We start from the raw sequence: 25,620 nt of genomic DNA on the forward strand, positions 1-25,620 counted from the left end.
CCTGTGGCTTTTGCTGTATTTCCGCAGCTCCCCTTGCTGCTGCTTTGTACGATACTGCCACGCTGAAAGCCTTATCTAGCGTCAGCTCTTTCTCTGAGAGTAACCTCTTCTGGGTTCCTTCACTCAGGAGTCCACAGACAAATTTGTCCCGTAGGGTATCTGCCAGTTCTGCTCCGAACTGGCAGTGCTTTGATAGCTTGTGTAGTTCCGTAAGGTAATCAGCATTGCTCTCATCCTTATGCTGATTTCTCTTGTGGAATTTAAATCTTTATGCTATCAGCAGCGGTGTAGGATTTAGGTGTTCCTGTCGTATATCAACAATTTCGTTAAAACTCTCCGCCACCGGTTTGGCTGGAGTGATCAGGTTCCGCAATAGCCCGTATGTTCTTGCACCCATTAAGTTTGGTAGTACCGATGCCTTTTTCTCATCGGCTACTTCATTTGCCTTGCAATATACTTCGACTCTTTCCACATACGTGGTCCAGTCTTCTATTGCATTATCGAAGGCAGTGATATTGCCAGTCTTCGGCATCTTGGAAATCTAAGATGGCGCCTCCCGTGCTTTGCCTTCTTCCCCGATTGAACAAAATGGCGCCTCCCGCGCTTTGCCTTCTTCCCCGCTGGATTAAGATGGCGCCTCCCGTGCTTTCTGTCTTCTCTGCTGCTAGCGCTGTTGCTGGCGATTTTATGCCTTGATGGCGACGCCCTATGGTCCTCACGCACTTCCCCCCCGCGCTGTTGCTAACGCCGCTCTCTGTGGTCCCCGTGGCAAACTGCAGCTCCTCGCAGCTTTTTGCGCTTCTAATTTCTTTTATTTTCCCGTCGTCAGAGCAAACCCTACGGGACACTTTCCTCCCTCTTCTTGGATCTGTACGCTGCCCGGCTTCGAAGCACCGGCTGTGCCCTGTGTGCTCCACCCTCTCTCTCTCTCCTCTTCCCGACAATGCTGCTCGGCCCCGTTGAAAAGCCACCCGATCGAGCTCTAGCCCGCCGCAGCCCAGGAAGGATCAATGTACTACCTGCCACCAGCCCGATTAGCTGGAACACCATAGACAGGATAACCAAGCCCCGCTCTTGACAGCCTCTCCTGCGAATCTTCAAACCCGATGAATCAGAGGCGGTTGCCAACGGTCGACGCCCGTTTCTTCTGTTTGTTTTTTTTTCTTCCTTCTGGCCTCGACCTCTAACAACTTCGCTTCAGGGATGGCTCCCCATGAGGTGGTGCAGAACTGAAGGTTATTTCGGATCTGCTCGTCACCAGTGTTACGTCCGTGTGTAATTGAGACACGGACTGCAGGAGTTGGTTACAACAGTTGTTTACTGAGTGGAGACAAAACTGGAACTACTATGCAAAGTTACTTCACAGGCTTATATACAGGGGTGGTCACTACTGGTACTGCAGTATACAGGGGCTGCAGAATATAGTTCCTCCTGCAAAGTACATACACTACAGCTGCTTTTATTTTTCAGGCCATTTTGTTCCACAAGTCATCTTGAGCGATTTGTGGGCAAAAACCACTAACTGATCAGATAGTTCAGTAATACGGTGCCAAATTGACATAGGCAATTTCCATTATGTATGTGAGTGTAGGAATTTGAAATGTTAAAAGCATTGACACAAAAGTGTGACAGGATGAGTGCCAATATGATATAAGGTTTTGTAGACAAGGAGATCATGGGAAAGTAATTTTTTTTTCCAACAAGTTGCCGATATCAAATTATTAAATAAAATGAAGGACAAAATGTATATCACTAAAACAAAAACTGATTTGTGCTTTTGCCCTTGTCCAATTCTACCCCACCCTCTAACCTTGCTTCACCTGAACACTGCAGTGTTGATCAGCAATGCCGTGGGAGATCGGCTACTTACAACAACAACAACTTGTATTTATATAGCACCTTTAACATAATAAAACGTCCCAAGGTGCTTCACAGGAGTAATTTAAGACAAAACGTTTGACACCGATCCACATAAGGAGAAATTAGGGCAGGTGACCAAAAGCTTGGTCAAAGAGGTAGGTTTTAAGGAGCGACTTAAAGGAGGAAAGAGAGGTAGCGGGGCCTATAGGTTTAGGCAGGGACCTCCAGAGCTTAGGGCCCAGGCAACAGGAGGCACGGCCACCAAGGGTTAAGTGATTATAATCAGGGATGCTCAAGAGGGCAGAATTAGAGGATCGCAGATATCTCAGAGGGTTGGGGGGCTGAAGGAGATTACAGAGATAGGAAGAGGCGAGGCCATGGAGGGATTTGAAAACAAGGATCAAGGTTTTGAAAGCGAGGCACTACTTATCCGGGAGCCAATGTCAGTCAGCGAGCATAGCGGGGTGATGGCTGAACGGGACTTGGTGCGAGTTAGGACACAGGCAGCCGAGTTTTGGATTACTTCCAGTTTATGTAGGGTGGAATGTGGGAGGCCAGCCAGGAGTGCATTGGAATAGTCAAGTCGAGTTACACGTTAAATGGTGAAAAGTTAGATCAAAGATTCTATTATATTTTCCCGATAACCTCTGAATTCAGATTCTGCAAACTACCAGGAGTTACCGACTCTGCTAAACATTGGGGATTTTTTTATTATCTCAGCTAAATATTCACTGTTGGGAAGAACTTGATAAAATTGCGCTGTGCTAGTTACCTTGAAGGGACAGGAACACTGCATATCTGAAATATCAGCGGCAAATATTTATAAATGCACAGCAGGCCTGTCAGTGTCTGAAAAACAATCAAAGAATCATACAGCACAGAAGGAGACCATTCGCCCGGGCTGCTTGAAAGAGCGAACCAAATAGTCCCACTCTCCTGATCTTTCAACATAGCCCTGGACTTTCTTTCCCTCTTGAAGTATTGATCCAATTCCCATTTGAAGGTTACGATTGAATCTGCTTCCACCATCCATTCCGGCAGTGCATTCCAGATCATAAAAGAGCGAATAATGTTTAATGTCTGAGAAAAGATCTGCGCTCTTGAAGTTAACCAGCCTCTTCCACCCATTTCCTGTATCTTGCCAACAATTTCTATTAATATGTAGCAATTAGATTGGAGTCAGTGGAAAGAGTTTCCAGTCATGTGAACAGCACTCTGTCCAATCAGCATTGCCGCTTCAGTAAATGCCTCAACTGATCTGTTCTGTAGACCAGGAAGAGCGGGTCAGTCACCGAGTGTAACAGGGACTGGCGCTGCTCTCTCAGGATGGAGAAACTGCCACTTACCGCGGTAGCTGTTTGCTTATTTATATCTGTGGGTGAGGATCACATTCTCCTAATATTTCTTTTACTGATTAGCAAAATATGATAGCAAGCGATTGTCATAGAAAATCTGCATAAGATACAAGAGATTACATTATTATCACTTTAGAAATGTATATATTGTGTCGAGTTTGAATGTTTCTCTTTACTTCCGCCTTAATGTGAATTTGTTTCCTCAGTTGAGTACCAGGATTTGACTATATATACTGAAAACAGTCGGTTAAATGTGACCGTCGGAGGCAACGCATTTTTTTCGGTGCGGCCATCAGCTGAGTTGGATAGTGTGAACTGGAAATTCGGCAAGACAACGTTAGGTCAGTGGATTGGTGCAACTGAGTCTATATCTAGAGACTACAGAACACGGGCTGAGTTATTCCTCCCGTGCGGATCGCTCCTGCTGAAGTCAGTGACAGCTTCGGACAGTGGAGATTACACTGTTACCATGATTCCAAATACATTGACTCAAGAAACAGCAACCATCACTCTGCATGTACTCGGTAAGTGAAAGCTTTCTGTGGGGAAATGGTTGTTCACAAACTATTTTAATGGTATCCATGTCACAAGTCACCAGGAATATCAGCAGCTTCCGAGTAAAACTAAAATACAGTAAACTCTACAACCAGTCTCACAGTCACCGTGCTGCACCCAATCTAGATAATAAGCTGTTTGCAATTGATTGGTTTTTTTGATATCGAAGCGCTGATTAAAATAACCGAATCGCGAACATTCTTATCCTGCAATATTACATTGCCAGGAATGAAATGAGATCTCTGTAAACCCACAGTATTGCCCACCAAAATCTGTTCTTGCACGCAATAAGAAAGTGCTGTAAATGCACAGTGGATCAATCAGCATCTTGAATAAAACCAGGCAGTGACGTTTCACTTGACGTTGTTGCAAAGCTGTGGACATATTTTGCGAATAAACGGTTATTTGGCCTATTTGGAAATAAACCGATGCAAATTCAAATACGGATTGTGCAACATTTTGCTGCAGATATTTTAATGCCTAATGATGTTAAAAGCGGAACGGAGAATCACAGTGGAGCTTTCATAAAGCAACTCAGCTGTAAGTCACTTCCCGTGTATGACTGATGAAAATATCTCTAATTGTTCTGTGGATCCTGAGACATTTCTGGGCAGTGAATCACATAATTTCCCATTCAGCCATAATAATCTCGCTATTTCAACAAGGATGCATAATAGTCACCCGATCTTCATCAATACGCAGTTCATCCAATAACTTCCTTACCAGACAGTTGTGAGAATGTGGGAGTCGCTACCACAAGGAGTAGTTGAGGTGAATAGCATAGTTACATTTAAGAAGAAGCTAGCTAGCCACATGAGGGAGAAAGGGATAGAAGGATATGTTGAGGGGGTGAGATGAAGAAGGGTGGGAGGAGGCTCATGTGGAGCCTAAAGAGAGGCATTGACCAGTTGGGCCGAATGGCCTGTTTCTGTGCTGTACATTCGATGTTATTTACATATGTATAATGTATCTTTCGTTTGTTTGCCTCCGATTGGCTGATTGTACCACATGATTGAGTTCCAGCCCGACTTTCTTTCTCACAGCTGTAGTGGAACTAACGGGGACAGGGAGCAGGGCCACTTTGCATTGGACAAATGCGAACCACAATATATAAATATGGTTCTTTTAGCATTGGGCACCTGGTCCGACAAAATTATACGCCCTTCTTAATATACGATCTATTGCTATTCTATTTTGGGTGCCTGCTTTATTGTAACCAATGCTCGATAAATACTTAGCGCAAAGTTCAGGATGTTTGCAGGGCATTTTCCTATTGTACAATGGGTGAATCCTGAGTTGACATGGCGCTGCACCTTTGTCTTTCTGCTTTGTTTGAAATATGCAATGGCCCGCAATTTGCGGTCAGAGGCAATTCAAAGGCGATTGCAGCTGGCCCCGAAGAAACTTCCTACAGGGATCTGGAAAAGTCTGTGGTGAGGTGTTTACCATTCCCGACGTGCAATTGTGTGCAGTTTTGGTCTTCTTACCTAAGGAAGGACATAATTGCCATTGACGGAGTGCAACGAAGGTTCACTAAACTGATTCCTGGGATGGGGGCATTGCCCTATGAGAAGAGATTGAGTAGACTAGGCCTATATTCTCTAGAGTTTAGAAGAATGAGAGGTGATTTCATTGAAATATACAACATTCTTACAGGGCTTGACAGGGTAGATACAGGGAGGAAGTTTCTCCTGGCTGGGGAGTCTAGAACCAGGGGTCACAGTCTCAGAATAAGGGGTCGGCCATTTAGGACTGAGATCAGGAGAAATTTCTTCGCTCAGAGGGCGGGGAATCTTTGGAATTCTTTACCTCAGAGGGCTGTGGAAGCTCAGTCGTTGAATGTTTTGAAGACAGAGATCGATAAATTTGTGAATATTAACGGAATCAAGGGATATGGGGATAGTTCAGGAAAGCGGAGATGACGTAGAAGATCAGCCATAATCTTATGGAATGGTGGAACAGGCTCGAAGGGCCAAATGGCCTACTCCTGCTGCTACGTGTTATGTTCTTATGTTATGTAATTCATTGTAGCTCTGTGTAATGGGCATCCCCATTGCGGAGCTGCTGTGACTTCAACAAGCTGTCTAAACAGGCAATCGCATTGAAGAATACTCACAGACCACAAACCAGAAAATGAAAAGCAACTTTTATCCACACATTTAAAATATGTGACACAGAGCGAAATAAAGAGTGCGACTTTTACATGGAGATAATATAGAAACTGAAATAGTATGAACAAACTTAAAAAATCATCTACAGTTTGAAAATAAACAATTTTTATCCTAATGGAGAAATTTGACTGTCTACAAATGAAAAAAATAGTTATCAGGGCTAGAAAGGTTGTTTAGCAATCACTGTGCTGTTAAAACCCCAATTGCACATTTTCCAACAACGCTTAACAGTTAGTGGAGTAGATAAAAGGGATATTAGTGCGGAAAATACAAATTTTCGGCAGTTGCCTTGATTTCCGGATATGGGGGGTGGGTGGTCCACAGTGCAGCCAGGGTCGGACAGTGAATGATTCACTGCAACTTCAGGATTTCTGCATTTAGATGCGCATGTGTTAAATCCGGAATTTGCAGTCAGATTCAGAGGGTTAATGATGGCGAACGATGACAGTTCTCCATCATAACCAATCAAAAATTCCAGGTGAATATCTTTCTTTTGAACAACAGATGAATTACACCATTTAATGTGCAATGTATTTTACCTGTACTAGGGTGAAACTATGTTCAACCAGGCCTGTGCCTTTAAGCCTGCAACGCTTTGTTGCCATTGATTAGCGATCCAGAGTTTAACGTAAAAGTAATTGTTGTTGGTGAGAGAAGCAAGCCTGCAGATGGGTGAATGGTTTTGAATCTCCCAATCCAGCTCACAAGAAACTAGAATTAAATGACTACCTGTCTTTCTCTCTTTATATACACTTTGTATACGTTGAGACTTATTCAAACCGTTTATTTATGGATGATAAATTATGTCGAGACTGTTTCTGTTTTTCTGTCTGTTTGTCTGACTGTCTGTCTGCCTATCTATCAATCTGCCTACATGCCTACATGTTTAACTATCTACCTCATTTCTTTCCATTCACGGGATGTGGGCTTTGTTTGCAAGGCCAGCATTTATTGCCCATCCCTAATTGCTCTTGAGAAGGTGGTGGTGAGCAATCATCTTGAACAGTCCATTTGTTGAAGGTGCTCCCACAGTGCTGTTAGGGAAGGCGTTCTAGCATTTTGACCCAGCGATGGTGAAGGAGCGGTGAAATATTTCCAAGTCAGGAGTTCGACTTCGATTGGAGCTTGGGGGTGGTGGTTTTGTTATGCAGCTGTTGCCCTTGTCCTTCTAGCTGGTAGAGGTCGTGGCTTTGGGTTGTGCTGTTGAAGAAGTCTTGGCGAGTTTCTGCAGATGGTATACACTGCAGCCACGGTGCACTGGTGGTGGAGTGAGTGACTGTTTCAGGCAGTGGATGGCGTGCCAATCAAGCTGCTGCTTTCTCCTGGATGGTGTCGAGCTTCTTGAGTGTTGTTGGGGCTCCACTCAGTGGAGAGTATTCCATCACACGCCTGACTTGTGCATTGATGAAGGTGGGATGGCCTTGGGCAGGCAGCTGGTAATTCACTGGCTGCCGAATACCCAAGATCTCCGATCTGCTCTTGTAGCCACAATATTAATCTGGCTGGTCCAGTTAAGTTTCTGGTCAATGGTAACCCCCAGGATGTTAATGGTGAGGGATTGGGCGATGGTAATGCCGTTGAATGTTAAGGGGAGGTGGTTAGATTCTCTGTTTTGGGGGATGGTCATTGCTTGGCACTTATGTAGTGTGAATATTAATTGTCACTCATCAGGCCAGGCCTAAATGTAGTCCAGTTCTTGCTGCATGCCGGCATGAACTGCTACGTTATCTGAGGAATTGTGAATGGAACTGAACACTGCACAATCATCAGTGAACATTCACACTTCATACCTAATGATGGAGAGAAGGTCATTTATGCAGCAGCTGAAGATGGTTGGGCCAAGGACACTGCCCTGAGTATCTGCTGCAGCAATCTCCTGTGGCTACGATTATTGGCCTCCTTCAACCTTCTTCCATCGTGCTAGGTATGACTCGAGCCAACTTAGCTTTTTCACCCGATTACCATTGACTTCAATTTTACGAGGGATCCTTGATGCCACACTCGGTCAAATAGAGTCGTGATATCAACAACAATCACTCTCACCTCACCTCTGCAATTCAAACCTTTTGTCCGTGTTTTGACCAAGGCAGTACAGAGGTCTTGAGCCAAGTGGCACTGGCGGAATACAAACTGTGCATGGTTGAGCAGGTTATTGGTGAGTAAGTGCCGCTTGATAGCACTGTTGATGAACAATTCCACCACTTTGCTGATGATTGAGAGTAAACTGATGGAGTGGTAATTGACTGGATTAGATTTGCCCTGCTTTTTGTGGACAGGGCATACCTGGTCAATTTTACATTTTGTCAGGTTGATGCCAGTGTTGTAGCTGTACAGGAACAGCTTGGCTAGAGGCGCAGCCAGTTCTGCAACACAAGTCTTCAGCACTGTAGCTGGTATGTTGGCAGGGCTCATAGACTTTGCTGCATGCAGTGTGCTCAGCCATTTTTTGATATTACATATTGTCTGTTTATCCTCTCTCTTGCTCGCTTTCTGTCTCTCCTTACCATCAAGAACATGATCTGACAACTGATGAACAGTTGTGCGAGATGCATAATTTCAGAATAGCAGAAGATATTGACTGATATACACAGATCATGGAATTAAGGAATTCCTGATATTGGTTCTCAATTAGCCTTTAATCCTTCGTACCCATGTCCTGTTTTCCTACTCTCAGTTTAATTTGAAGTACTTTCTGGATATATCTTTTACATACAATTTGTTATTCTCTATACCCAATAAGATCACTTTTAACTCTCTTTTAAGGTGGAAAGTATAAGTTTCGTCATTGCTTCGACCGTGGCTCAGCCCCATAACATTCATTGCTTATCTCTGCTCTGCCTCTCATAGTTGAATGCGCCCCTTGTCTCAAGTTTTCAGAGTACTGCACACAGTACTCGAGGAGTGCTCTGACCAGAGCACTGTACCATGTGGGCATGTCTTTTTCTGATTCGTACTGCATTGTTTTGTGTATAAGAGTCAGCATTCTCTTAGCATTGTGATTGCTGATCTTCAATGATTAGACCTTCAGGTCTACTAGGATTCCAAGATCTGTTTTAAATACATCATTATCAATTTTCAGCAGCGTTGATGCAGTACATATATCAACCATTAGATGATTTCCTACGTTCAGTACTTTTAACTTGCATTTATATTCTATTTTAAGGCACCCCACTTTAATAAGCGAGAGGGTTTGAGTACAGGAACAAGGATGTCTTCCTGCAGTTGTACAGGGCCTTGGTGAGACCACATCTTGAGCATTGTGTGCAGTTCTGGTCACCTTACCTGAGGAAGTAGGTTCTTGCCATGGAGGGATTTCAGCGAAGATTCACCAGGCTGATACCTGGGATGGCAGGAATGACGTATGAGGAGAGATTGGGTCGATTGGGCTTGTACTCGCTGGAGTTTAGAAGCATGAGAGGGGATCTCAATGAAACGTATAAAATTCTGACAGGACTAGACAGACTAGATGCAGGAAGGATGTTCCCGATGGTCGGGGTGTCCAGAACCAGGGTCACAGTCTAAGGATAAGGGGTAGGCCATTTAGGACAGAAATGAAGAGGAATTTCTTCACCCAGAGAGTGGTGAACCTGTGGAATTCTCTACCACAGAAGGCAGTAGAGGCCAATTCATTAAATATATTCAAGAAGGAGTTGGAGATATTTCTTAAGGCTAAAGGAATCAAGGGGTATGGGGAGAAAGTAGGGTCTCGGTACTGAATTTGGATGATCAGCCATGATCGCATTCAATGGCAGAGCAGGATCGAGGGGCCGAATGGCCTACTCCTGCTCCTCTCTTCTATAAGAATGTCAAGGCTTTGGAGAAGTTGCAGAGGAGATTTAGCACAATGATACCAGTGATGAGTGACTTCATTTATGGGGAGAGACTAGAGAAGTTGAGATTGTTCTCCTTCGGGTGGAAAAGGTTAACAGGAAGTTTAACAGAGATTTCATAATTATGAGGGGCTTTGATCGGGTTGATGGGGAGAAACTGCTTCCACTGGCAGCTGGGTCTGTAGCCAGAGGTCACAGATTTAAGATAATTGGCGGATGAACTGGCGGCGATGAGAATTATTCTTACACAGAGAGTTTTAATGATCTGGAATGCACAGACTTAAAGGGTGGTTAAAGCAGTTTCAATAGCAATTTTCAAATGTCATTGGAAAGGGATGCAAAATGGGCAGTATTGCATCTGGCGTCTGTTATTTGTCCCTTACAATAATCCGTTCTATTGACTTCAATTTCAGACGGGCGTACATGTGGCGAGAGATGTGATACCGCCCGTTGTGCATTTGCACCCAATTTGAATTTTATCCTCCTGATGTTTACATGTGAAATTACTTAACTAGCGTTTTGTTACAGCTTTTGTAGAAAATGATGTAACTGCCTCTCCCTTTTAATTGTATTTATAGAACAGTATCTACAGTCATTGTATCAACCAACAATTCAAACCCAGTAGAAAACATCGATACCATTATTCTGACTTGTCACGCTTCGGGCTTTGTACAGTCACGGATTTGGTTTAAGGCTAACCAAGTTCTCCAGGATAATGACAGAATAATAACATCTCCGGACAATATTACACTGACTATAATCAGAGTTAACAGAAACGATTCAGGAACATACAAATGTAATGCCAGCAATAATTATAGCAGCGATTCTGGATATACCATCCTGCAAATTAATTGTAATTATGCTGGGTTCCAAAAGGATTAGTTTGTATTATATATTAGTGATTATTTTAGTTTTACAAAAGCTACATGTTCTTGAATTTCTTGCAGATGGACCAGAAATGTTCATTATTACCCTGTTTGGGTAGAAATTGAGAAAGCTCTTACATTGTATTGTTCTGCCCTAACAGTCCCAGCTGATCTATTTGAATGGTAGAATGTGAATAGTCTATTAAACATAGGACAACGTTACAACATTGACTGAATAAGATGCAATCATGGTGAGAAATATATTGTCAGGTTAATAATATCATAAACAAATTGTAGGAAATTTGCTGATGATACAAAGCAAGTTGCGAGGAGAACACAAAGTGTCTGAAAAGAGATATAGATAGGTTAAGTGAGGGGGCAAAAATTTGGCAGATGGAATATAACATGGGAAATTGTGAGGTTATCCACTTTGGTAGGAAATATGAAAAAGCAAAGTATTATTTAAATGGAGGGAGACTGTTAAAGTGCTGCAGTACAGAGGGATCTGGGTGTTCTCGTTCATGAAACACAAAAAATTACCATGCAGGCACAGCAAGTAATTAAGAAGGCAAATGGAATGTTGATCCTTATTTCAAGGGGGATGGAGTATAAAAGTAGAGAAGTCTTGCTGCAAATGTACAGGGCGTTGGTGAGACCACACCTGGAGTACTGCATAGAGTTTTGGATTCCTTATTTAAGGAAGGATATACTTGTATTTGAGGGAGTCCAGAGAAGGTTTACTAAGTTGATTCCTAAGATGAAGGGGTAGACATATCAGGAAAGGTTGAGCAGGTTGGGCCTATACTCAGTGAAGTTTAGATGAATGAGAGGTGATCTTTAAGCAGCCCACTTGATTGGCAACCCATCCACAACTTAAACATTTACTCGCCCCACCACCGGCACACCACGGCTGCAGTGTGTACCATCTACAAGATGCTCTGCAGCAACTCGGCAAGGCTTCTTCAGCAGCACCTCCCAAACCCGTGACCTCTTCCACCTGGAAGGACAAGGGCAGCAGGCGCATGGGAACACTACCACCTCCAACTACCCCTCCATTTCACACACACCATCCTGACTTAGAATTATATCACCGATCCTTCATCGTAGCTGGGTCAAAATCCTGGAACTCCCTACCTAATAGCATTGCGTGAACATTAATTATCAACTCGCCTTTAGTGTTTCTAGCATGGAGCCAACGTTTATGCACCTTTTACTAGTTTACAGACCAGTGACAAAAGTCTTTCCCTAGTTACACTCCTTTCACAATGTTAGGCACTTCTATGGTATCTTCTCTTAAAATTCGCTGTTGCAGTGAAAACTATTCAGTTTTTGAGCCCTCGTCTCTTTCATATCCTCTCATCGCTGGTATCCTATTGAAAGCCACAACTACACACAATACTCTACCTATGGCCTGACGGATGTTTTGTGCATACTCATCATCACCTCCTTGATTTTTGTATTCAATACACTCGTATATACAAAAGCCAGAATTCTATTTGTCCTATTTGCCGAGGTGCCAGTTGTAGTCCTGCTTTTAAGAATCGCGCAGCTGCAACCCAACATCACTCAGTTCCTGAATCTCATCAAGAATCTACCATTTATCACCGATTTTCCATTCACTTATTGGAACGGATAATCAGTAATGGTGTGTAACTGGCGGTCGCTCCCCAATCGCCAGTTTTTACAATTAGCAAGTGCTGTAGTGGGTAACTACAGATGTATGGTGGGATCAATGGCATAGTACCTGAACCAACTTGTCGACCATGGAGTTGTGCAGAGTTTTATTTAAAAGTGATAAAATTAATAATATAGGTTTCAACCATTGGCCTCTTTTATTTTTTGCAGCAATTGAAACTTGAAACCAGTTAAACACTATGCAAATACAATCTGAACTATATATTTCTCTTGCGATTACATATTGCTACCGAATTGCAATTGTCTCTGGCGTGTGATAATAACGTTCATTATTTTGTCTGTTTGCATTTTTCAGATCAAACCAATGACTACAATAACATAAGCAGTGCAGCCATAGCAGGGATAGTGATTGCTGCTCTTATGGTGTGTTTGATCAGCGGGATCACTGCATGGTTGATCAAAAGGAAAGCAGCCGGGTAAATATAGTATTCAGCTTTTACCAACATCTTGAATAGTTTTGTCCCAAGCCCGGTATATTGAATTAAAGTAGGTTTGAATAAAGTTGATTCCAAATATTTCTAGATCACACTTCAAATGTATGCAGTGATAAGGCATATTTCCACGTTTAATATTAATTGATTTGTTTTCGGATTGATTGAAACCTGTCCATGCAAACGTCTCATGCTGTAATTACACGCTTCCTCCACTAATGATGTTGCAGTGCCTCAGTTTTGAGGCTTCGAAGCACTCAAGCTGTTGTACAGAGAAATATTTAGGCTTCCACCAACTTTAATCTGCTTCCCTAATAGCCCCAATTTTAATATTTGACTATAAACAATAATATACATGATAGGTTAAAAATAAGTACACACTGTTAGACTTTGTACTGGTAACATGAATAATAACTCCATGTCCTGATCAAATTATTTGCTCTAGCGGGCTTGATGTGAAGTCTTGACTCCTGATGTGGAGATCGAAGTTAATGCAGGAAATTTCTTGTTTCCGGGCAGAAAAACAGTTTTCATTAATAATTGGTTCTGAATAATTAGAATTTCTGTTGCAGATCATATTTAATGAATGATTGCAATAAAATGTCATCCTGAAAGTTCACATTTTGGTCTGTTACACAACATTTATTTAGGATGAATGACCAAATGCAGGGGCAAAATGCTGCGAACATTAATTCAACCATAAACGGTAAGTGAAATACTTAAGCATTTCCAAGCTGCTGTGCCAATGTAGGTTTTAACAGTTCATCTTGATTTCAAAGTAATTTAACTAAACACATATAAAGATTTTGAAGCATTATGCTTGAACCTAAATGAAGAGAAGTTAATGCAACGACCCCTGTTGCGTGCTTTGCAAATGAAGTAATTGCATAGCATGCTTCATGCTAGTTTGGAAAAAAGATGTAGGATTACATAAAATATACAGGACAGAATCCGGCCATTCGGCCCAACCAGTCCGTGCTGGTGTTTATGCTCCACTCGAGCTTCCTCCCAGCCTTCCTCATCTAATTCTATCAGCATAACTCACTATTCCCTTCTCGCTCATATGTTTCTCTAGCATCCCCTTAAAAGACATAAGCACATGTTTAGCACAACGTTCTGTTTAGCATAGCTTTTTCAACGCATGACTAAGATGGGAATGGTGAAAGGAAACAAACCTATATGCAAATTTCATCTTAATGAAAATCCTTTAAGTTCCAATCTCTGTTCCTGGCTCCATTTTCATGTGATGGTCTCAGCATGCAAAGACTTGTATATTCCTTATACCAGCTGAGGAGCTCATAGAATTTTATAGAGATTCTATTACTCTATGACTCTATAAATGCTGGAATATGGGATTAGATTAGGCAGGGCTTGATGGCCGGCGCGGACACGATGGGCCGAAGGGTTTCTATCCGTGCTGTATTACTCTATGACTCTATGACAATGGACAACGTGATAAAAATAATCGTGAAGCTTAAACATTTATTTTGTTTACACATTGGGTGCTCCATTTGTAATGCCATTCAGCTCGACTAACACTAAAATTACGAAGATTTGGGGCTAAGTTTGTCCTTCTGCCTTATAGTAAAAGGGGTGATATCTGGATTTATATGGAGAAATGTAAAAAGAGCTTCCGACTTTCATTCACTCATTTTACTTCATCGCTCCAAGTCAAAATTCCTCCCAATAATTGGTGGGCTCCAACTGTACCATTTTATCCTAAAATAGAATTTATGTCCCAGCAGCCTTTAATTTGATAAGCACAGAATCCACGCAAAAACAGTAATAGAAGAATATTAAATAAAGTTGCAACTTCTTACAATATCTTATTCCATTTGCAACTAGAATTGCTAATTGATTTAGGAATGATGTCCATTGCTTGAAGAGTTTGTTGAGGAGGTTTGATAGAATGGTACCAGGGATGCGGGACTTTGGTTCTGTGGGGCCGCTAGAGAAGCTGGGATTGTTGATCTTTGAGCTGAGAAGGCTAAGGGGAGATTTAATATGGGTGTTCAAAATCATCAAGAATATTGCTAGAGTGAATATGGATAAACTGTTCCAGTGGTAGAAGGGTCAATAACCAAAGGACACAGATTCAGGCTAATTGTCGAATGAGATATCTGCCCGATGAGATTTTTTTTAGAAAGTGAGCAGTTATGATCTGAAATGCATTGCCTGAAAGGATGGTGGAAGCAGATTCAATAGTAACTTTTGAAAGGGAATTGGATAAATAGTTGACTGGGAAAAATTACAGGGCTCTAGGGAATGGGCAGTGGAATAGGGAAAATTAGGTAACACTTTCAAACAGCTGGCATAGGCACGATGGGCCGAATGGCTTCCCTCTGTGCTGTATCAGTCTATGATTCTATTATTGTATTTTCAAGGCTGATTAAATGTTTGATATTGCCACAGACATCTCTGCTACAATTGGTGGGAACTCAGCAGGGACCGATGAAAATATTCCAAGAAAGCAAAAGGTTGGTAAAGTTCCATTAATACGCTACTATATTGGTGAGCTCAGTAAACTAAAGGGAATCTATGCTTGCTCACATCCATCGAAGTCATGGTTCCTGCAGCAGCAGTAAACTGGAGTCACATTTAACCAGAACAGGGTGGGGGTAGCAGGTGATCTCGCCTCAGTGCATTAGTGGACCAGTTGGGGTTTTACGACGATCTAAACATGTTTCTGGTGCTGGATAGAATACTTTTACAACCGGAAAGAAAATCGGGTGGAGCGTAAAATGGGCGTTCGATGCATTATTGTCCTTGTTCCAACTGGCGTTAATAGTGTAAATACACATCCTGGAATTTCGTTTGTGGGATTGATAATGTAAGCAAGCTCTTCTAACTTATACTTCGGTATTTATGGTGTTGGGTTAACCATTAATTCTGAAGCAACTACAAGGGATTATTTGTGTAAATGTTTACAATTATTTTCATCCAATTGATTTTGTACAGGAGAGAGCTCCAAAACCGCTTGATGAAAACTCCACTTACATGGTGAGGAAATTATTATTTTTATTCCTGCAAAACATTCACTTTCAGTTTTTAAAAATGTAATTTCAATTCTCTTTTGATGCGCTCCATATCACGGGCAATCTGTTAGCTAAAAAGAACACTTTCTTCACTTTTAACAGGGATTACAGCTGCAAGATCGGTCTGTTTACAGTGATCTGATGAGGTAAGTGGATAGAAAAAATCACAACTGCTCCACCATGTTGTGAAAAAAAAAATATTGACGTTATATTTGTTCCCAGGATAGGGGTTTCACTTGTCAAGGCAGTGTTTATGTCTGATCCCCAGGTGCCCTAACAGCATTACCTATCCACCATGTAGAGCAGGACTGGTGAGAGATTTAGATTGTATTGGGTGACACGATTCTTTCCCAAAAGGACATTATTCAACCAGTTGGATTGAACAACAAATGCAATTTCACAGCATTTCACAACTTACTCACAAATTACCTGTTATATTGAGTACAATTCCACAGGCTGCTATGGTGAGCTTTGCTCTCTAGTCTTCTGGGAGACCAGTCCTCTCGGATAACGTGCCCTATTTGAGAATAAAGTATGTAATAATTGTCTATATTTTGAGTGCACTAAATATCGATATTTGGCTTATTTCTATATATCTTGTTGCGTGGCACCAATGACTTCAAACAAAACACTATTACAACTGAGAATGCTGATTTAATTTATTTATTGTAAAGCTTCCGACTTGTGATATTCCCCTATTGTAAAGACAACATGTTCTGCTGTAAGGAGCACAAAAGATCTTGATCGAGCAAGATTCCTGTTTGTTCTGTGCTTTATCAGAAATCTCATGAGATGGTGGGCTTGTGGGTGGGGGACGCTGTCATTCTTCTAACGCTCTGGAAGTGGAGAACGGGAAAACAGTGTTTCTGCTATTGGTCAACTACAGATCATATGTGGCAGTGTGTGGGCCTATCAGTTCCTGTTTCTCCACGTGCTGTCATGACTGTATTCTTCTACTCTAATCAATCCACTGCTGAACAATGCCACTGGAGAGCCGCTATTTTCTACATATATTTTAAGAAGATATTGAATCTATCCTGTAATGGCCATGTATTGCAAGTGTGCACCACACAAAATATCCTTAATGACTTCAAATTTACAACATTCAAGCACATTGTATTTTTTGAGCACATCTCACATCTTCATTCCCAGTGAATTCAGCGGCTTTGTGCAATATCTCACACCCAACATCCCACTGCACACTTGAAGGCGCACAGATTGCCGCTTCACATCAGCAATGAAATAAACCTGTTGCTATTTCCCAACTGCAGCATATTTCACTGAATTTTTTCATACATACTTAGAGTCATTTTTTCCCATAATTTTGTTTCCACAGACATTAACTCTATTGTTGAATCGTAGAGCATTGTTGCTTTGTGACTGGCTACAACAGAAGGACAACTGATTCAAGAAAATGTTGCTGCAAGATACTTGTCTCACCTTTCCTACAAAATAATTATTCCCTGCTTCTCCCAGCCCCATCTCGAGTTTCTCCCTGAGAAATCCTCTCTCAACCTGTCTACTAAGCAATTTCTCATATTCATGATTTCAATATCCTTCTCAACTCACCTTGCCCTCTCGCCCCTGATTTCACTCCACTTCCGTCCTCACAGAACATCGCCCTCCATATAAACTCACTTACTCATATACATTTCCACCCTCAACCTTGCCATCTAACGTGCCTTCTCTGCATCCATTTTCTCAACCTCAGGCTAGGCCATCTCTGATCTGTATATATTACCAACAATGTCCCCTAACCACCTAACCGATATTGTCTCTAAGTCCTCCAATCTGAAGTTTTCATCTTGGAATCTAAATCGATTGATGACCTCACCCCTCCCTATCTCTGAAACGTTGTGCAACGCTGCACCCCTCCTCACCCCCAACAAGGGGCTTGCAATCTTTCGACTTTTTGTCTTCTTCCCTTCCTTCAGCCCACCATTGGTAATGACGGCTTCAGTCACCGAGTTTCCAGCGTCTCAAATTCCCTTCCTGTAAATCTCTTACTTCGTTTCCTATTGCTCCTCTATATCATGGACTCCTCCCTTTACCCTCCTGCACAATGCAAGAAATATTTTTTTAAACAATTAAATGCAGCAAAGTTCAATTATTTATGCAGTTAATTCAATAATTAGAAATCAGCAGTTTCATAAAGAAGTGTCTGCTCCTTCTCAGGAAAAAGGGGAGTGAGAGCTTTCATCCTGGGTAGTTGAATTTTATGGGCGGGTTGATGTTAGAAAAGGACACGTGTTGGGTAGATTTGCAATTTTCCACCCGGGAATTAAAATGGCGCAGGGCATGGACCACTCATTATCAAAACCATCTAGTATATATTTCCAAATGGACCGGGTGTATATAATGGGTTGTTGAGCCACAACAATAGCTTCATTTGCACCTGCTAAGGTGGAAGTCTTCCACTAGTGTTTATAACACAAGATGTAATAGCCGGAGTAGGCCATGTGGCCCCTATAGCCTGCTCCAACATTCAATTAGATAATGGCTGATCACGACCTCAACTCCACTTTCCCGCCTGATCTCCATATCCCTTGATTCCCCTAGATTCCAAACATCTATCTATCTCTACCTTGAATATACTCAACGACTCAGCATTCACAGCCCTCTGGGGCAGAGAATTCCAAACATTCGCAACCCTCTGGTTACTGGCTTTTAATGATTTGTGTACTTGTACTCCCAAATCTCTTTGTTACTCTACAGTTCTTGGTTCAGACAACATGTGGAGTACCGTGTACAGTTATGGATACCAAACTATTGAAAGGATATACTGGCCTTGTATAGAGTAAAGCACCGTTTCACCAGAATGTTACCAATGCACCAAGGATTAAATTATGAAGAGAGATTATATAAACTCAGGTTGTATTCCCTCAAAATAATAAGGTTAAGAGGTGATTTGACTGACTTAATTATAATTTTGAAAGAAATTGATAGAGTAGATACAGAGAACATTTTTCTGCTGGTGGGGGTTTCTGGGACAAAGGTACATCTTCTTAAAATGCGAATCACGCAATCAGGAGAAAAATTAGGAAACAATTATTCAAACAAACGTTGGTAGAAATGTGGAACTCTCACCAACAAAACGCAGTGGGTGCCAGCTCAATTAATAATTGTAAATCTAAGATCGATAGAATTTTGCTGGCCAAGGGTGTTAAGGGACATGGAGTAAAGGCGAGTGAATGGAGTTAGGATACAGGTCAGCCATGATTTCATCGACCCTCTAACTCCCGGTATCATTCTAGTGAATAAGCTCGGTGGGCTGAATGGCCTAATCCTGTCCCCCTATGTTTTTCACCATTTAGAAAATACGCCTATTTATCCTTCTTGGATCCAAAGTAGATGACCTCACCTTTGCTCAGATTGAACTCCATTTGCGATATTGTTGCCCACTCACTTAATCTGTCTATGCCCCGTTTAAAATTCCTATTCCCATCGACACTACTTATTGCCCCGCCTATCCTAGCAGCATCTGCAAACTTGGATATTCACCTCTCTGTTCCTTCATCCAAGTCGTTAGTAAATATTGTTAAACTTTGAGGCCCGAGAACCTATTCTTGGCCAACAGCCCTCGTCAGTTCCTGCCAATTTGATTACTTTTAACCCCCATTCTCTATCACCGAGCCCTCAAGCAGGAGATTACAAAACAAAGGAGAAGTTGAAAATGTACAGGAACCTTTTTTGTTTGTTGTGTGTACTCATCATTTAACAATAAATTTATTTTGACATATTTGGAAAGAAAATGGAACTTTGCTGAACTATCCACTCATTGGACTCGGGGGTAAAACTGGAGCATGATGAGGTTGGAAACACAATAACTTTGCAGTGAATTCAAAGCGATTAATATTTTGTTTCTATTTAACGTAGCTTGAAATTAAATGAAACTGTCAGCTGTCAATAAGGGTTTAACAGTTTGTTTTAGTGTTGGTTGCTGAGGAAATTGAACAACTTGCATTTTAACACCCTCAGATTCTTTCATTTTGGGAAGTTAACATTTCCGACCAGGTGTAAGAAGGAACCAACAAATGAAAAAGGTACATTGCAATAAAAAATATATAATTGATATATTGTAAAATCTGAACGCTTTCATGAGGTCCTAAAATATCAGTTCTGTTTTCAATATGTAAATGATGATGGTGTACAGGATTAAATTGTAACAAAATGTAAAGTTCCTGGACTGATTACCGTCGCTTCAATGCTCTGGGCTGCGAGTTTGTATTCACGGCCTCCTCTATCAGGTTAGAAGAGCAGCAGCCCAACCATGCAGAGCAGTGGGTGATGAGAATCGTTTCGAAAGAGACAGGGAAGCAAAGAACAAATTAAAAATGTGTTGTCTTTTACATGAGTAATTAAAATCTGCAACGGCAAAAGGTCAGTGCATCAAAATTGCCCTGCTCATGTACAGAAAACACACACAAGAAACAATAATATTTGGAGTGAAATGTGCCGATCAGATCAATTCATGACTGTTATGGATGAAGTTAATTCTAAATCAAGCGAAAATGGACGACATATATGTTACTTTTGCAACAGCTTTGAAAACATGCGATGGTCAGATACAACTTAGTTATTCATTCCTGAGATATAGGCGGCGCTGGCTTCGCCAGCAGTTATTGCCCATCCCTAATTGCCCTTGAGGCCGTAGTGGTGAACTGCCTTCTGGAACCGCTGCAGTCCGTAGTGCTTTTAGCGGGGGAGGTCCAGGATTTTGACCCAGTGACGATAAAAGAACAGCAATATACTTCCAAGTCAGGATGGTGTGTAACTTGGAGTGGACCTTGGAGGTGGTGTTGTTCCCATGTGTCTGCTGCCCTTGTCCTGTTAGATGGTAGAGGTCGCGTGTTTGGGAGGTGCTGTCGAAGATACCTTGGCGAGTTGATGCAGACACCTTGTAGATGGTACTCACTGCAGCTATGGTGCGCCGTTGGTGGAGGGAGTGAATGTTTAAGGTGGTGGATGGTGAGTCAATTAACGAGAAGCATTCTTCTGGATGGTTTCGAGATTCTTGAGTGTTGTTGGAGCTGCACTCATCCAGGCAAGTGAAGGGTATTCCATCACACTCCTGACTTGTGCCTTGTAGCTGGTGGAAAGGGTTTGGGGAGTCAGGAGGTGAGACAGTCGACGCTGAATACCCAGCCTCTGAACTGCTCTATATTTAGCCACAATATTTATCTGACTGCTTGAGTTATGTTTCTGGTCATTGGTGACTGCCCCAGGATCTTGACGGTGGGGGATTCGGCGAGCTTATCCTTTTGAATTTCAAGGGGCGGTGGTTAGACTACCTCTTGGTGCAGCAAGTAAATTAATTGCAAAGGGAAATTAGAAGTTCGAAATGGGAGACTGTAAAAAAGGATTGCCGATAATAAAAATCAATTGGTAAGTGTTTTTATTGCAGAGTATAAATGTAGTTAAGAAACAGAGCCTGATAGAAGACAGCCTAGGTAAATAAATGACATGAGAGAGGGATGACTGGACCACATATATTGGGAGAGTTATCTCTCGCTTAAAAGAGAGGCCTTGAATTTGCTGTCAGCCACGAAGTGAAGGCTTTCGCTGCTGGCCCCGAAGGATGCTCCACACACAGATATCACAATCCTTGTGTCGGGAACTTCCGGTTTTCCGACATTGAATTTAATTCAACGGAACTTAATAGTAATCCCCTTGATGGAACTGCTGCGACGTAAAGCAGCCAATCAAAAGGCAGAATTCTCACTGACAGCGAACAAGGAAGTGAGTACGCTCTTACAATTCTAACTTTTTAAAATTGTTGGAGAGAGCAAAAGAAAGATTGAGGCTCTCACATGGGGAATAGGCAAACCTAAATTAAAGATGCAGCAGCTCAATAAAATAAAACTGTTGAAAAGTTTCTTAAAATTTTTTTATTTAATTAAAATACCCAAATTCCACACTCCACACAATTAAAATTACTCGTCCAGGCCCTTAACCTCTGTTTAGCAGATCAATACGCAGTTAAAACCTTAGTAACACTTAAACCCTTTGCAACTAACTTTTAGTGGGGTAATTAACAACATATTTACTACGGAAGAACTAAAAGTTTTCAACAGTTTCAATGATGTGCGAGAATTCACTGATTGCCGGCTCTTTGGGTGTGGGGTGGGGGACACAGCACAGCCAGTCTCGGAGCTGTCATTGACAGACCGCATGCGGCTAGTCCTGAAGTTGCGGTCAGTTTCAAGGCAGTATGAAAGCGTACCCTCTTATCAACCGCAAATTCAGGGCCATAGAAACTCTTCTGTACAATAAATATGTGACGATTGTGTGTACATTTGAAAGAGTTAACTTTCAAAGTATTTGTTGTGATCTCTGCAGACCGTGCAAGCATAACGGAATGCTCTGATACATCAAGATCATAAAGTCATTCAGGGAAGCCTGCCATGGTGTGATAAGAAGTTGAGAAATTCCAATTTACACAACCTCTTCCACAGCATCAGTGGCCACGACGTCTGGACTTTCCCCTGACTAACCGCATTCCAACCATTAAACTGTAGAAAGGAAATGGCAGCTGTTCAGTTCTGCAAACTCTGTGCGACTCAGGGTTTGCGGGCATTGATATAAGCTGTTTGTGGAAAAGAGAAGTCTGCTGTTTCCATGTTTTCAAATTTTGGCCGAAACACTTTTTAAAGGAATGTTACTTGCCACTTATCAGCACAAGCCTGGATGTTGTCAGGTCTTGCTGCATGCGGGCATACTGTGTAAAATGGAAGTGAACTGGTCTTTGATAAAGCAGCTGAGGATAGGCCTTGTACACTGCCCTGAAGAGGTATTGACAGGAGTCAAGAGGCACGCCTTGACACCCAGTAACTAGCCTGTGACCTGTTGGCCTGTTTGCAATAAAGGCCGAACCGAGGACTGGATAAATAATAGATCATGAATGCTACCAGAAACAGGGCAGAGCCCTTCATAATCTGCTGCCTGTGGCCATAAACAATCTGCACATTCAGGGAGTGCAACCCTTTCCTTTTGAGAAAGATGGCAGGGTGATGCATTTAGAAACCAATGCCGGGAAAATTTGGCCTTCAGTAACAGCATTCCCAATCATTAATGCTTCAATCATCCCCTGACTGCCCTAGCATCGCTAACCTATTCACGTTCTCATTACTCCCCTTTTGACCACCCTCTCACCCTGATTAATTTCTCTACTTCTTCCTTTTTGAATTCTTTATCCTCCCCACTCTTGTTCCATTTTCCTTTAACTTACTTTTAAATCTCCATTCACTCCCCAACTCCCACTTGCTTCCACAAAGGTGGTTGAGTGGGGCCAGAGCCCATCACTCTCAAACCATTTTCCTCTTCTACTCACCCTACCGCCCCTTTCTATCTGTTTTCGTCACAAAAAAGTATTTTCTTTCCAAACAGTACTGTAAGAAAATACCAAATTAGAATCAGGGGATGCACTCTATCTATTTTTCTCTCTATCTGTCTCTACTCTTTGTATCACAGGTTTAAACAATTTGATCGGGCTTTTCAGTGAACGAAACATAGATGAGATAACTTGCTAGCTTCAAGATAAAATATTTTTGGAAACTTTAATATTAACTTGAGGGAAGATTCTCACTCTCTCTAACACACACACAAAAGTAGTTCTCCGTATAATATTTTTTGAAGTTGATAGAATACAATTCAAAAGCTACCACAGTTATGGAATCAGTACTAATTTTTGCCACTCACACAAAGGCAGGCACACAGAGAGCCTCTCTATGTTTAAGTCCCTCAATATAAAAATTATCTTAATAAGCCTTTTTAAGTTTGTCCTCCAGTTTGCCTTCAAATTAGTTGAGCATTAACTGCTAGAAGCGAAAGAAAAATATTCCTTTATTACAGCTGACTGAACAATGCTGATGCATCCTGGGGGATTCGATACCGGCGAGCGAACAACCCATATTCAACTCGCAAGATCACAGCGTTTGACAAAAATATAAGCCCAAGGCTACGCTTTTGCGAGATGTGAAGGAATTTTGAGCAAATGCTTGAATGAAGGTGCAAAAAAATTCATTGGATAAATTCAATCATGTTATCTCAAAAATGTTTAATCCTGTATTTTAGACATTTAAAATTTCACAAACTGAGAAAAAGGCTGATTAAAATTTTCAGGCCATTTTTTACCCCAGAAGTCATCTTGAGCGATTTGTGGGGAAAAGCAACTGATGATCAGATAGTTCAGTAATACGGTGCCAAATTTACACTGGTAATTTCCATAATGAACGTGAGCATGGGAATTTATAATGGTAAAAATATTGACACTAAAGTGCGACAGGACGAGTGCCAATAGGAAGTAAGGTTTTGTAGAAAGGGAGCACATTGGAAAGTAAGATTTTTTTTCTAATAAGGTGCCGATATCAAATGATTATATAAAATGAAGGACAAAATCTACAACGTTAAAATAGTAACTGAATTGTGCTTATGCACTTGTCCAATTCTACCCCACCCTCTAACCTCGCTTCACCTGAACAGTGCAGTCTTGATCGGCAACGCTGTGGAAGATCGGCTAGTTACAACAACAACAACAACTTGTATTTATATAGAGACTTTAATGGTGTTCAACGTCCCAAGGCACCACACAGGAGAATTTTAAGCGAAAACAATTGACATAGATCCATATAAGGATATGTTACGGCAGGTGACCAAAATCTTGGTCAAAGAGGTAGGTTTTAAGGAGTGTCTTAAAAGAGGAAGGAGAGTTATCAAAGCAGACAGGCTTAGGCTGGGAATTCCAGATCTTAAGGCCTAGGCAACAGAAGCATGGCCACCAACGGTTGAGCAATTATAATCAGGGATTCTCAAGAGGGCAGAATTGGAGGAGCTCAGAGATCTCGGGGGCTGTGGGGCTGAAGGAGATTACAGAGATAGGAAGGGGTGAGGCCATGGAGGGATTTGAAAACAAGGATGATCATTTTGAAATTGAGACGCTGCTTAACTGGGAGCCAATGTAGGTCAGTGAGCACAGGGGTGATGGGCGAATGGGACTTGGTGCGAGTTAGGACACAGGCAGCCGCGTTTTGAATGACCTCAAGTTTACGTAAGGTGGAATGTGGGAGGCCAGTCAGGAGTGCGTTGGAATAGTCAAGTCTAGTTACACGTTAAATGGTGAAAGTTTAGAGAAATTATTATATTGTATTTTCCCGATAGCCTCTGGTTTCAGATTCTGCAAACTACCAGGAGTTACCCAATCTCCTAAACTTTGGGAATCTTTTTACTCCATTTCTCTGCTAAATGATCACTGTTGGGATGAACTTGATACCTCTGAAGGGACAGGAAAACTGCATATCGGAAATATTAGCATCAAATATTTATAAAAACACAGCAGGCCCGGCAGTGTCTGAAAAATAGTCATAGAATCATACAGCACAGAAGGAGACCACTCGGCCGGTCTCCTTGAAAGATCTATCTAATTAGTCCCACTCTGCTGATCATTCAACATAGCCCTGGATTGTGTTCCCTGTTCAAGTATTGATTTAATTCCCTTTTGATAGTTAGGATTGAATCTGCTTCCACCATCCATTCCGGCAGTGCATTCCAGATCATAAAAGAGCGAATAATGTTTAATTTCTGAGCAAAGGTCTGCGCACTTGAAGTTAACCAGAATCTTCCGCCCATTTCCTGTATCTTGCCAACAATCCCATTCATATGTAACAGTTAGATTGGAGTTAGTGGAAAGAGTATCCAGTCACGCGAACAGCACTCTGTCCAATCAGAATTGCCGCTTTAGTAAATGACTCAACTGATCTGTTCTGTACACCAGGAAGAGCGGATCAGTCTCTCAGGATGGAGACCCTGCCACTTACCGCGGTAGCT

The 25,620-nt window shown here is 41.8% G+C and overlaps 1 protein-coding gene across 1 annotated transcript; it reads left to right on the forward strand.

Annotated features, from left to right (window-relative positions):
* The first annotated feature begins 3,159 nt into the window (after nt 1-3,159).
* Nucleotides 3,160-19,968, forward strand: LOC147109898 (uncharacterized). Its single transcript, XM_086003932.1, has 8 exons — nt 3,160-3,238; nt 3,422-3,739; nt 12,628-12,748; nt 13,414-13,469; nt 15,176-15,240; nt 15,722-15,763; nt 15,901-15,944; nt 17,135-19,968. The coding sequence occupies exons 1-8, from the start codon at nt 3,187-3,189 to the stop codon at nt 17,139-17,141; spliced, it is 705 nt and encodes a 234-aa protein (XP_085860058.1). The 5' UTR covers nt 3,160-3,186; the 3' UTR covers nt 17,142-19,968.
* Nucleotides 19,969-25,620: the final 5,652 nt, after the last annotated feature.

This window comes from Somniosus microcephalus, chromosome 12 (genome assembly GCF_052327205.1).
Source record: "Somniosus microcephalus isolate GS21.2 chromosome 12, FLI_Smic_1.0, whole genome shotgun sequence".
Classification (NCBI taxonomy): Eukaryota; Metazoa; Chordata; class Chondrichthyes; order Squaliformes; family Somniosidae; genus Somniosus; species Somniosus microcephalus.

Bases quoted from the DNA above. Each gene is read 5' to 3' on its own strand.
- LOC147109898 (XM_086003932.1), top strand. From the start codon at position 3,187: ATGGAGAAACTGCCACTTACCGCGGTAGCTGTTTGCTTATTTATATCT. The intron at 3,740-12,627 runs GTAAGTGAAAGC...TGCATTTTTCAG, and splicing joins CATCACTCTGCATGTACTCG to ATCAAACCAATGACTACAAT. The intron at 15,241-15,721 runs GTTGGTAAAGTT...GATTTTGTACAG, and splicing joins ATATTCCAAGAAAGCAAAAG to GAGAGAGCTCCAAAACCGCT.